Source organism: Ostrinia furnacalis, unplaced genomic scaffold (assembly GCF_004193835.3).
Source record: "Ostrinia furnacalis isolate ACB-3 unplaced genomic scaffold, ASM419383v2 OfSCF0696, whole genome shotgun sequence".
Classification (NCBI taxonomy): domain Eukaryota; kingdom Metazoa; phylum Arthropoda; class Insecta; order Lepidoptera; family Crambidae; genus Ostrinia; species Ostrinia furnacalis.
The window spans coordinates 235,684-250,231 of NW_021130935.1; the positions used below are offsets into that span (position 1 = coordinate 235,684).

The window sequence follows — 14,548 nt, forward strand, 5'->3', positions numbered from 1 at the left end:
ATTATATCAAAACATGCACTGTACCATCTAGTTTAACATCTCAAAAACTGGTTTCGATCAGACGCTCCCTGATGGCGTGAAAATAATTTATGTCACAAGTGGCGCTACGCCCTTGTTGCACACAGTAACAAAAGTGCATTTAAATTCGACCTGTATGCAGTTTTTAAAAACTTATTAATGTAAAAAATGACTGAAGACTAATTTTGAGTCTTCCAGTGACTTGGCCCCCTTTTAGATTGGTCCACGGATCAAGTCGCCAGACTGAATTTTCAATTATTTATTCCTCCGGCAAATGGACTCACTCTAAAATTCTAGAGTAGATTTGTGTTGATTTGGTGTTTAATTTATTAACAAAAATATTGAAGGTCCACCTTTTTAGCTCTGGAAACAGCGGCAACCAGTTTAAAAAAGAAGAAAATATTTAAAAACTCAATCCGGCGACTTGGTCCGTGGACCTAGCTAAAAGTGAGCCAAATGAGTGGTTGAAACTGGTCCTGACCTTCTATGCAGGCCTGGAGGATCAGGCTGGACCTTCCAGGCCAGTTGCAGCTGATTCGGAAAATTCCCTTCAGTCTAGTGAATATTTTGATGAATCTGATTAAAACACGAAAGTCGGAAAAAATATTAAGAAAGTTTAATATTTTAACGGTGATTGTAATAAATACACATGTTTGACTTACATTTTAATTAAAATTAATAAAATAAGTATTCAAATTGTTATTTATTTTCCATAAAAAATAATAATTTAACTAACGCCCTATCTGTTTACCAGTTTGGTGCAACAAGGGCGGATAACACAAGTAAATAAAATCGCATTTTGAGATGTTTCCGATTGCTTTAAAATAGTTATAATACCTTAATCTTATTGCTAAATCATGGGACTAACAAATAATAAAGTAAGTGTAAGTCAAATTATAAACATTTAAAAAATATAAGACATTGAAACTTACATCGTCAATTTTCTCAAAACTCAATTTTACGAGATACGCCCTTGTTGCACCCAATGCTTCAATTGTACCTCATGTCCACGGCACTAGGACATTTCTTGTTTGACAATAAGGAATTTTCTGATTTGCAAAAATTTTGATTAAAAGATAGCCCTCCTTCTGGCGCAGTCGGTTAAAAAAATACATTCATGGCTGAAATAAAACAACATTCAGTTTCATAATCTTAGAATGTAACTTAAAATACATTTAATTAATATGTACACATTAATATTACTTTAGAAGTGCGCTGTCAGTCGGTCTATTTCGTAGAGGTCAGCCGCTATTTCCTCCACTTTTGTACCTATTTTCTTTGCAATCTGTAAAAAAAAAGAGAAAAAAATCATTAAGTATTTCTATATTAATTCCAACTACTGAAGCCTTGCTTCAGCAAAAAGATGTTCAGCCTGAGAATCGAACTTGGAACTCAGTCGAGTGAAAGCAACATAACCAACGGGACAAGGGACTAACAAAAAGGTAGGCCTTTGACAATAGTAAGTTATTTACTTTATGCAAATATTCTTTATTTACATATAGAATATTAGCAACTACAGGTCTTCGCATTATAATTACTATACTTTAACATTTACCATTTATCTGAAACCTGCTATGCTATGCAAGAATATTAGACACTACGAAGCTTTTACGATCCTCTAGAACAGAGGTTCCTAAAATTATTTTGTCTATTGCCCACTTTGAGAATAAATTATTTTTTAGCGCTGCATGAAATAAAAAAATTAAATAGCCTAACGCCCGTATTCACAAACAATACTATGAGGTCTCACAGTGCGCGTGGACGCACAGGATGACACACGAACCAATCACAGATCTCTATTCAACGCTGTGCGTTCGATTTGCTGCTTCACCTAAGCAAGTATCGTTTGTGAATACGGGCGTAAGTCTTTACCTACACAACGCCTCGAGTTTTTTTCTGGGCCTCACCCTTTCGGCCTGCAGCGCCCACAAGGGGGCGATACCACTGGGAAAAGCTGCTCTAGAATTATATGCAAGAAACCTCTATAAAAACAACTAGAGGAGGGGATTGAGGGTTCCCTCGAAGCCAGAGACAGGGGTCGGCAACCTTTTGAGTCGGAAGAGCCAAAAATTACTATTTACAAAATTTCAAGTTTTTAAAGAGCCACAAATTTTTTTCTTGCCAACAATAAATAACCTCTACACTAAATTTTAATCACCGAAAAAAAAAATTCTGGGTAATGAGTTATTGATACTGATCCCATTTGTGCAAAAAAAAGAGTAAAATAAAGCGACTCAAAATATCCTCCTAAAATTGGTAATTTATTGACACACGCGTCGCGAGCACTATTTACGTACGATAATGTAACACTTATTAGAATTCAAAATGGTCTAAGTTAGCTAAGTATGTAATAATAACACTGGAAGCGTGGTCGAGGCGTGAGCGAGACAGACAGATCGAGGCAATATGCGAGCGCGTACGACTACTCTAGCGAGCAGCGGAGTGACCCAGCTGTGACGCGTGAAATACGGATTAACGAAAATTTAATAAAAAAATTAACTTCATGAAAACAATTTCTTTTTCTTTTGCTTTCAATATTCCACACGTTTCTACATAACCTGTTTAAATTTTTTCGGTGATAAAAATTTAGTGGTGTATAATTTCATAGTTTGTTGATAAAAAAAGTAATCTATTTATTCATAAGAAAAATATATATTTAAGAAAAGTGAGTATAATTAGCTGAGAGATAGAAGTAATGTCTAAACCTCATTAATCGTTACAGAACATTTTTTTATTATAAAATAATTAATATTTGCGAATGGAACTAAAGAGCCGCAGCCTTACATCCAAAGAGCCGCATGTGGCTCGCGAGCCGCAGGTTGCCGACCCCTGAACTAGGACAATAACTCGCCGCTCCGTTTCTTAGGGCTCTGGTAAAAACCGCCGGGTTAAGTTGGTAGGCCCCGCCTTTAGTGGGTAGGAGGGGAGTCCCACATAACCCACTGGCCGTCCACATCGACCAGTATGTGTGTGGGTATGCGCAAAGCTTTTAGTTTTCAGCCAAATGACGTCCACTGCTGGACAAAGGCCTCCCCCAAGGTTTTCCACAATGAACGGTCCTGCGCTGCCCGCATCCAGGCTCTTCCCGCGACCTTTACCAGATCGTCGGTCCACCTAGTAGGAGGCCTGCCCACGCTACTTCTTCCAGCCCGTGGTCGCCACTCGAGAACTTTCCTGCCCCAACGGCCATCGCCTCTACGAGCTATGTGCCCCGCCCACTGCCACTTGATTTTAGCAATTCTGCGAGCGCAAAGCTTTACCCGACGTAAAAAAACAAAAGAATTATATGCTATAGTCTGGTCCGTCGCGACTGTGCGACAGGCGGCCGCAGTGAGTGTGCGAGCGCGACAGCAACATAATTGCGCGCGAGCGATAAGGATGGGTAGCTTGGGGTCATTGGACAAAATTCTACGTGCTCCTCACAGACCAGACTATAGAACAGAACAGAAGTACTCACGTCGTGTTGCTCAGCGATAGGCATGAGCGGGAACAGCGCCACGAGTTCTCCGTCCAGTACACCGCGCGCCACGCCGCCGCCTTGCTTGCGCGCCGATTTGTATGTTCTGAAGGACAGACAGATTGTTATTGATTTTGGCATGGAAAGTAATAATGCATTGTGTGAGAATTGTAGATGAAACAGTCTGGAGCAGATCAGCAGGATTTGTGAAGGTAACTAGTTGTTCGGGATTCCTTATGTTATTGTTGAAGTATACACTGTTTCATGTTTAAAACGGTTTACTGTTAGATAAAACAGAAATACATTAGATTTGTGTGAACACTAGTTTTATGTCCTGACAAATAGATTATTATAGCTAAAGCCCGGTCTTCGAGCACGTAGAATTTTGTTCAATGACCCCAAGCTACCCATCCTTATCGCTCGCGCGTGATTATGTTGCTGTCGCGCTCGCACACTCACTGCGGGCGCGCGTCGCACAGTCGCGACAGCAATATAATTACGCGCGAGCGATAAGGATGGGTAGCTTGGGGTCATTGGACGGGATTCTACGTGCTCACGGACCAGGCTTTAGTTCTACGTCCCCATAGATATTATAGCTAGTTGACTTCGTAAGGATTTAGGTACTTTTATGCCCGTTTTCACCATCAATCCCTAATTTTCAAGTGACCTCTATGGTAACACATAATATGAATTTAGTTGTATAGCCTGACCAGGAACATAAAAACCCTGGCATAGAGGCGCGTCAATTGCATTTGACAGTGCAACACTGAGTACAGTCGTACCTGTGTTAAATTAATAGGCTAACTTTATGTATCAGGAATCAGGATTACGGGCTAATTTGATATTTTCATAAATTAATGAAAAAATATTATTATAGGCAACCTGGTTTAAATAAATTAAATGAAACCATCAATCGACTTAGTAGGTTTTATTTTATTATTCATCAATAATTAAATTCAGAACTTGAATATTCAACTGCAATGTCTGCTCATGAACGGCGAACGCTTCAAACTCGGTACTTCTTTCCCAATTCCATAAAATTCAACACTTAGAAAGAGATAAAAAACTTTAAAATAGGTAGTTGAAACAAACCACAGCTAATTTTCGTAGTGGACTGTACTATACGATAAACATGTCAGTCAATTTGACAACCTTTGTCGGAAACATTATTCAATGAAAATATTGTCCGAACCCTTAGTATTTCTCTTCGACAAATACTTTAACACTTTGTGAACCACTTTTCTTTCACGACTATAAAAAGATTTTAGCAATATAATTCACAAAATCAATTGCGCACATTTAAAATAAAGTTTGTTTACACTTTGACAGCAATAGACTGACATGCAAGGTGACATGTCAATGAAGTTTTCAGTTACTGTTGCCATTAAAAGAAATTAGTACCATTAGTTTTCCGCAACATGGCGAGGGTTTTTATGTTCCTGGTCGGGCTATACCTTGTGTGTTCCTTTTCTTTCTGTTCTTATCTTTGGTGTGCAATAAAGTGTATTTATTATTATTATTTGTTTTCATAGGGGTCACTTAAAAATTAGGGATTGATGGTGAAAACGGGCATTAGTGGCTGTCTCCTCTCCCGGGAGGTGTATGACGTAAAAATTGGAAATCGGTCGTTGTGATCCATTTGTGGAAATCCTTAGGGAAGGCCTTTAGCGGGCACTTTATGTCACTTGGCTGAAACAAACTAACGGACGGCAGCGTCACCACTCTTTCATCACAGAGCCAACGCAACACATTGTTAACACTCGGGTGGCGTAAAATTATGTATCCGTCATACTATAATGTATAATCTGCCTAATTAAAAAAAAATACAATTTAACCTAACCTAAGTCCTAACCCACTAGTTTACAATCTCACGCGTTATATTATAAACTGACGGAGTTCACAATATTTCACGTTGACATAATAATTATCTAAGGCTTGATTTCCTCCTACGCTGACGTCGGTCGCGTACATCGGTCGAGCGTACGAATAAACACAATGTTCTATGAAGCACCGCACTGCAACGCCGTCGTCAGCGGCAGATAATTACATAGAACTAGTCGGTCATCGACGTCAGCCTAAGAGGAAATGTCTGTCTCCTTCCTAAAGTTGCTGTGCCCTAACTGGGTCCACATTGTATAACTGCCTAAATTGTAAGACCTAATGTGAATGCTAATGTCGTCATGCAAAATAAACTATTGAGTATTGAAAAAAAATCAAGCCTTAGCGTCTTACCGGTGCGCGCGCGGGTTGAGTCCGGCGACGTGGCAGCAGTAGTTGTTCATGACGTTTTGCAGCATCAGCAATCGACGGTATACCTTCTCACTGACGGGTAGCACGTAGCCTACGCCGCCGTCGAGGGTCGCTGGAAGATACAAAGATATTTTTAAAACTATTGAGTAGCAAAGAAAGACTCGGAAATGAGAAGATAGGCAGAAAAACAAAAGTAACCATCTTAGCCCGCAGAATTGCCAAAATAAGCGGCAAGATTTGGGCAAGTAGCTGGTAGAACTGATGGCCGTTGGGGCAGAAAAGTTCTCGAGTCGTGACCACGAGCCGGAAAACGTAGCGTGGGCAGGCCTCCCACTAGGTGGACCGACGATCTGGTGAAGGTCGCGGGAGGTGCCTGGATGTGAGCGGCGCAGGACCGGTCTTTGTGGAAATCCTTGGGGGAGGCCTGTGTACGTATGCCTGCGTACCTATATTGGTACTGTAGGAAAGTTGTAGCATTTGGATAGTAGAATCAATCCTCTTCTTTGATCCTTACCTACACCCTGACCAACAAAAAATATACAATAGGCTAGATGACAAAATTTTAATTATTTGTCCGTCAGACAGATTATTAGAAAATATTAGACTCATAAATTTAATTTTCTTTCATAATTAAATAATAACAGTGCTACATTGAGTTGAAATGGCGCGTTACGTCACGCTTGAGTAGATTTTTTACTCAAAAGTGACGTTACGCAAAATTTTAACTCAATATAACACTGTAATGGCATTATTTTATTGTTTGATTTAATTTATTTTGATGATTTTGACATTGTTTTATTTTCTCTATAATTTCTGACGTATACTTAATTATTTTCATGTAGTAAATGACATAATATTTGTAATTTATTCTTGTAGAAATTATTTAAATATTTGTACGCTGACTAATTATACAGCAAATTTTGACGCTCTATTTATAGTTTTAAGACCATTATGTTTACCCAAAATTGTGCAAATAAATATTTGAATTTTGAATTTGTACGCTGACTAATTATACAGCAAATTTTGACGCTCTATTTATAGTTTTAAGACCATTATGTTTACCCAAAATTGTGCAAATAAATATTTGAATTTTGAATTTGAATTTGTAATTATTCGATTATGAAAAAAAATTAAAAAATATGTGTCCAAAATTGTTTTATTATCTGTCTGACGGACTAAATAGAATTTAGATTTTATTACCCAGTCATCATCCCTATAATCTTCTATATAAATAAAAATGTATTGATGTTCGTTAGTCTGATTAAAATTCGAGAACGGCTGGGTCGATTGAGCTGATTTTGGTTTTAAAATGTTTGTCGTAGTCCAGGGTAGGTCTGAACGGTGAGCAAATACGCGCGCGATATTGTTTTTCTGTGACAGACAAAATTCTACGCGGGCGAAGCCGCGGGCGGAAAGCTAGTTAATGAATAAAAACTCACTGAACATAGTGACGTGCCGGCGCAGCTTGTCCCCGGGCGAGTGCCGCGCCGCGATGCGGAACATGGCGTGCACCTGCTGCCCCAGGTGGTAGTCGCACTTCTTGATCAGCCGCTGGCCTGGCGGACGGACGACCCACGTCATATATTTATTTAGGAAAACCAGAATTTTACAGTGTGTAATAATGACATAAGATAGGCAACGAGTAAACCACTTATAGGTTCCCACAGGTAAAAACAATTTAAAAATAATTAACTTTTTAAAAAAATAAAACCGACTTCAAATGCGTGAACATAAAAAAAAACTAAAAATTAAAAATATTGCGTATAAAAAAGTTCATCCCCAATTTTCCACCCTTGGGGGTGAAATATTTTCTTCAAATTCGCATGAAACCACCCTTTTGATAATACCTATTCAACAAAAAAATAATCGTTCAAATTGATTTATAATCGGCGGAGATATTGCGTATAAAAAAGTTCATCCCCAATTTTCCACCCTTGGGGGTTGTTTTTTCTATTATTAAATTAAATGGGACCACCCTTGAGGTATTACCTATACGCCGAAAAAAGATTTGTTCAAATCGGTTCATAATTGGCGGAGTTATCGCGTAACAAACATAGAAAAAAAAAACATACGGGTCGAATTGAGAACCTCCTCCTTTTTTGAAGTCGGTTGATTATTATGTCTAGACAGTTCTAGTATTGAAAAAATAGGAGCGAACAGTAGCAGATAACACTAAGGCTGAGTTGCTTGCACCATCTTACTTTAAGAGTAAGAATAACAGGTGCTTTTTGTATGGAGTTTGACAGATATTTGACGTTTGTTAAAGTTAAAGTAAGATGGTGCAACTGAGCCTAAGGGTGGATTCGACCAAACAAGAGTAAATATTAATCTCAGAATAAATGGTCAGTTATTCGATATTTTGACATAATATTTCCCATACTAAAACTGTCAATGTGCCAGTTATACCAAGAGTTATTCTCGGATTAAAGTTTAGTCGAATCGGGCCTGAGTCGGATAACTTTTAGCTGAAGAGAAAGTTTGGTAATAGACAGTTCCAGTATGGGAAATATGTCAAGAAGTCTTCTTGTTTGAGGGCAGATTTTTCAATCGTCAGATATCTTTTAACTGAAGAATAAACATGCCATTTTGACATATTTCCCATACTGGAACTGTCAATATGCCAAACTTTTTCTTCAGATGGTTGAAAAATCTGCCCTTAAGGAAACAATGGAAGATCTTGTCAATAATACAATGCTAGAAAGTACAAGTCGCACAGCAAAGGTTGAGGCGAACGCGATACTCACACTGATGTATTATTTGCATACAGGAATACACAGCACATTACACATTTAAGTTAAAATATCGAATACCTTGCTCTTGTTAAATGAGACGAATATGTGGATCGCTTTTTTTAGGCGGTCAAGCTGTAGATCCAGGCTACACAGGAGTTGCAGCGGTGGGGACGAAAGGTGGGAATAGTCCTCCTGTAAACTAAGGGCTACTTACCGCCATAGCTCTCTCTCGCCTGAGGCTGGTACATAAACAGCGCGAGGTTGCCGTCCGCCTCGCTGACTAGAAAACCGAGGCTCGTGTTGTCCACCATGAACTCCATCTCGTATATCTGTGTGAGAAAAAACATATAATACAGACATCAAGGATAAAGACATTTAAGTTTCCACAGATAGAAATAGCTCATATACATAAAACGAATGATATGATATCGCGGGCTTACTTTGAGAACAGCTTTTAGGTCACAACGGTCAGTCACTTGCTTTTTTAAACCTTTTATGAACTACATTTTTGAACGCTTTCGAAAATGTTATTAATTTTATATTGTGCTCTCCACATGTTCCAAAAATTATTTCATGTGCTTTTTGATATCACCACATCAAGGCAAAATTGCTGACTTTAAAAGGAACACATTTAAATCCCATATACCCGGCTACAGTCTAATTTATTTATTTATTTACAACAATGGTCCAAAGACTCCGTCTAAAAGTTTGAGATTAGAAATAAAATCTACATTCGTTTCTATTCTAATAAACGTACAAACCCATGCACACATCAGATACCTAAACACAAGTGATAGCGTCCTGTCATGTCAACCTGTGCTGTGTTTGTGCGGTAATAGAGCAAATTTTATTAACGAAGTTCTAGATACTACCCTAAACAAATGCTTCTCATCTTACAACCTACTAACCTGTGCACTCCTCAGGTCTCTCGACACAAGTGATAACGTCCTGTGCTGTGCCTGGTACCGCAGTAAGGAGATGGATTTGTATACATCTGCTACGAGCACCAGATTCTTGACGGCGAGCATTTGTGCACGTATACAATACAGTACCTATAGAAACGCTTCTAATCCGATAAACGTACTAACCTGTGCACTTCTCAGGTCTCCTCACACTAGTGACAGCGTCTTATGACAATACAACACCGTTCAAGATTTTAGGCTGCTACAATACTACCCTAAACAAATGCTTCTATAGTCTGGTCCGCGAGCACGTAGAATTTTGTCCAATGACCCCAAGCTACCCATCCTTATCGCTCGCGCGTAATTTATGTTGCTGTCGCGCTCGCACACTCACTGCGGGCGCGCGTCGCACAGTCGCGACAGCAATATAATTACGCGCGAGCGATAAGGATGGGTAGCTTGGGGTCATTGGACAAAATTCTACGTGCTCGCGGACCAGGCCTTAATCTGACAAACCTACTAACCTGTGCACTCCTCAGGTCTCTCGACACAAGTGATAGCGTCCTGTGCTGTGCCTGGTATCTCAAAAGAGAGATGGATTTGTATACATCTGCTACAAGCACCAGATTTTTGACGGCGAGCATCTTGTGCACGTATATTTGCGTGTCTATGAACGCCACGCCCACCAGGTCGTTGTCTTTGAGTTGCCAGATGTAGATCTGTAGGTTGAATTAAAATTAAAAATATTTCATTGAAAAATCACATTCGTTTCAAGGTTATTTTTTTATGTGACAGGAGGCAAACGAGCAGACGGATCATCGGATAGGATGTAAATGATTGTTACTCTTTCTGCAAAAACTACTAAATGGATTTTGATGAAACTTTACACAGTATTATTGACTACATGTCAGAGTTAATTGGTCAAATTACAATGATAAGTGTTAGCCTAGGCGCAGACCACCGATTTTTAGTTGGGCGATAATTGGATCGGGATGTTGATGAGTATGGAGATGTATGAAAGTGCGCATATTACACTGATTGGGTATCGGCCGATTCTTCATACAAATTAAAATCGGTCCAAACTATCGGCCAACTAAAAGTTGGTGGTCTGCATCTAGGCTTAAATAAGTCAGTTTTTCTGCGATAAATTAAATTGAACGTAAGCAAAAGGCATTTATCTAAAATGATAACTACTGTAACAAGTTCGTAAGACAGCTCTTGGATGAAACATTGATGATGACCTACAAGGTAAACCGACGACATCATAAAGGTAGCAGGAAGGAGCTGGACGCAGGCTGCTACTAACAGGTCAACATGGTAATCATTGGGGGAGGCCTATATTTAGCAGTGGACGTTCTATCAGGCCTGTTCATCTCCGCGAGTTTACATCGAAAACAAAACACGCACGATGGCCCACCTACAGGATACTATTCGACAAGGCCTCACATACGAGCGAACATTGACTTTCGCACGCGTATTCTTGTGTATGATGGAAGAAAATAAAGAAAATGGTGTACTAAATACTGTGCAGTGTTTAACTGCCTAAATAATAATAAAAACACAGAATGTACTTTTTTAAGTTGCCTCAAGACACTGAGAGGTAAATAAGTAGTTAATATTATTCATGATAATTCATGCTAAATCATGTATTTCCTCCGCCATTTTCCGCAGTTTGGCACCTCACGTCACATCATTTTACCGAAGTCAGCCCTATAGCTTCGGCGCAGTGCCGATCACTGACGTTTGTCAACAAAATGGTGCTTGACTCTTGAGACAGGCTAAATTAAACCATATTGTTAATGACATTGAGCATAGGTACATTTTTTTTAAATACCTTCGCGAAGTAAAACTTCTGTACGTAGTACTTATTATTATTCTGTGGTTCTATGGCTGAAATAATGATGATGACGATGATTAATGAGAAATATTATAGTTACCTTTTGCCCCACAGCAGATATCAGATACCCCAGCACTTGCGTCAAAGCCGTGACGGGGCCTTTCTGTTCCTTCGCGTATAACTCCTTAAACCTGTTCTTGGTGAGCGGCTGACCTGGCTCCGGAACTACGTCTATGATGTCGTAGATTATTATCTGGAATTAAGAACAATATCATAGCATTAGTATAGGTCGCGCAGCGAGAGTTGATTTGAGGCAGTGACACAAGCAAAGATTTGTATAGATGAACTACAAACTGTCCCACTAAACACATTGACAGGGGGCGCCACCGTCGATCAACTATACAGGGGGAATTTTGTAATGCCTGGAGGGAAATTACTCTTAATACTGTACATTGAAAATTTTACTCAAAGAAAACAACATTCCTTTATTTCTTAAAAGAAAGACAACTGCATTCAAAGATTTCCGATTTTTTTTTGAAAATTCTCCATCATACAATACAATTTTCTGTAAATAATTACAATAATTTAAGATTTCAAGGTTTTCCATTTGGCATTACAAAATTCCACCCTATATAGTTTCCAACGTGGCAAAAGTCAGAACAGGTGAATGACGGTAGCGCCCCGCTGTCACTGTCACGGGTGGGACGGTTCGGTGTAGTTCCTCTATCTATATTCGTTATTTGAATTTGAATGTTTTAACGTCCACGTCCACAAATAGCACAAACACATATTATGGTTGCTGTAAGTCATTGAGGACTTTGGTAATCTGCAGGTGGCCTTAGTTAACTTAGTTTTTTCAGTATTTCCATGAATTGATAAGTTTATAATGGACCATAATTAGATAAGCAGAGCAATATGAAATAAGTTTCTCACCCTTCCTCTTGAGGTGATGTCCTCGCTGTAGTTGTAATTTGTTCCTATTGCTATGTAACCGCGAAGTCCTGATCTGCAAAAGTAAATGTAATTTAAGAGGATGATACTAAATTAAAGAATACAAAAAAATTAAATGGTACCTAAAGAGAGAATGGGACTAATACCATATCTCGTTCCCATCGCTGCAACTCCTGTGTAACCAGGATCTACAGCTTAACTGCCCATAAAAATGTAACCAGTGCAATTGCAAACCAAGTTTGTCCCGGAGGAAAGTTAAACCGAGAGTGATACGCAACGAAACCAATCAGAATAAAAGCTTGTAAAAACATAGGAGTTTAGAGTGAAATGTCCTTTTGAGGCCGGGTGGAGTTCGTTCCAGAGCGAGCGATAGCCTAGGACGGTGTGTCTGTCCAATAGGACAATAACTCACAGCTCCGTCTCATTGAAAGAAAGAAGGAAATATACATTTATTACGCCCCGGGTGCCAACCCATGCTACGCCGCCACTGGCCCTGGAGAGACGGTTACCTGGTGTCCTTCTGAGACAGTTACCTGGTGTCCTTCTGAGACGGTTACCTGGTGTCCTTCTGAGACGGTTACCTGGTGTCCTTCTGAGACGGTTACCTGGTGTCCTTCTGAGGTGGATACCTGGTGTCCTTCTGAGACGGTTACCTGGTGTCCTTCTGAGACGGTTACCTGGTGTCCTTCTGAGACGGTTACCTGGTGTCCTTCTGAGGTGGATACCTGTTGTCCTTCTGAGGTGGATACCTGTTGTCCTTCTGAGGTGGATACCTGGTGTCCTTCTGAGACGTTAGAGGTCTATTTTGCAGTTTTGCCTCACCTATCGCCTTAAACCTCGCAACCGATTTTGATGAAATTTGGCATAGAGATAGTTTGAGTCCCGGGAAAGAACATAGGATAGTTTTTATCCCGGTTTTTGAAACAGGGACGCGCGCGATAAAGTTTTTCTGTGACAGACAAAATTCCACGCGGGCGAAGCCGCGGGCGGAAAGCTAGTAAATAAATAATTCGTAATCGTGACTCATATCACTGGTGATACATGCTTGAAGAATTTGATTTGAATTTGTGGTTATTATTTGAATACCTACATTTAATCTATATTATATATAATGCTCAATAATAGTAGATTGTGGTTAATTTACAAGCGCGAGTCATGTGTTTCATTGAAAACCAGTATCTAATACATGACCTATCTTAAATGCAAGGAAAAAACTTAAAATCGACATTTGAATTGCATATTGATTCAAGGTTCAAGCATGTATTACCTGATTTATATTACCTACTAGCTGACCCGGCGAACTTTGTTCCGCCTTAATGGCAATAATAATAATATAATAATAATAATAATAATAAGCCCCGCAGGGCAGCTTTGTGGCGAGCTGTTGGTGAGTAGCGACACCACGGGGCCAGTTGTTAACCCGAGTGCTCCCGAGAGTCGGTCAAGACCCTCGTCTTCGGCTTGCCGAAGTGGAATCCGAGAGGGTCTGCAGGACTTTCACCTCTGGCTTGCCTTAACCGGCCGGCCAGAGTGGAGTCGCTAGAGCTATATGCTCCAGGGGTGGAAGTGTTAAAGGGCATAACGCCGCGAGTAACCTCGGAGAAAGCGCAGCACACCTCTCTACACCCCTGAGCTGGCAGACGCCAATGTTGCCCCTCAGTCCGGTCTATACGACCCATGACGCCAGGGGGGGCCCATTTAGTCGCTGGCTAGTCACCGCCTGCCATTTTTTCAGTCCGAGACTATGAACCAGGCAGGTGACCCGTAGTCTCAATCCATAGCCCAGTAACCAGTCCATCCATCCTTCATCCATAACCCTAGTCCATTCTCCAATAACTGCAATAGCTCCTGTGCACAGGCTGGGGCTGGTCTCTGGCTACATCCCATGATATAGTCAGAGACTAGATCCAGCATGTGCACCACTTTCACTTTTATCGATTATTTTGCGCTTAAAACGGCCTCTACGTGTTGGATCTGTATCCCCACGCAAGCCTTATAAAGGACCGGGCCACTTTTGACCCGTGAGCTCCAAAGCGTACAAACATAATAATAATAAAACGTTTATTTCAGACATTACATCCATATGTGTTAGTAACATGATAATCTTAATCTAGTGTTAGTAATAAGCTAATGATAATTAGGTAGGTAGATAATTATTTATTTATGTAATATGGCTTCCAGTGTGACTCCTGCGCTATAGGTATTCATAGCGAGTGACCGGAGCATGAAGCTGCAGCCAGCGCGCGCAGAATGCTGTTCGAGCTGCCGCGCACCCGCGCCCACAGCGAGGCGCAGCGCTTTCTGATGATAGTGTAGAAACAATCAGTCTGCGCCTCAGCAAACATGGCTGATGCACTACAGTGTCGCGGCAGGCCGAACAACATCCTGAACGCGTTATTGT

General features: G+C 40.2%; 2 protein-coding genes across 2 annotated transcripts in view; both read right to left on the reverse strand.

Annotated features, from left to right (window-relative positions):
* Positions 1-841: 841 nt before the first annotated feature.
* On the reverse strand, positions 842-14,230 carry LOC114349693 (cleavage and polyadenylation specificity factor subunit 1-like). The gene is made up of 11 exons (XM_028300161.1): positions 14,225-14,230; positions 12,849-12,931; positions 12,130-12,202; positions 11,297-11,449; positions 9,884-10,078; positions 8,672-8,786; positions 7,165-7,281; positions 5,708-5,837; positions 3,476-3,581; positions 1,222-1,303; positions 842-1,139 (listed from the first exon to the last, which is right to left on the reverse strand). The coding sequence occupies exons 1-10, from the start codon at positions 14,228-14,230 to the stop codon at positions 1,223-1,225; spliced, it is 1,059 nt and encodes a 352-aa protein (XP_028155962.1). The 3' UTR covers positions 842-1,139; position 1,222.
* Positions 14,231-14,351: 121 nt separating this feature from the next.
* LOC114349694 (uncharacterized) overlaps positions 14,352-14,548 on the reverse strand; it is a 2,984-nt gene continuing 2,787 nt past the window's right edge. Inside the window, exon 2 of the mRNA XM_028300162.1 lies at positions 14,352-14,545. Coding sequence (XP_028155963.1) covers positions 14,352-14,545 — 194 coding nt within the window. The remainder of the gene's footprint in view (positions 14,546-14,548) is intronic.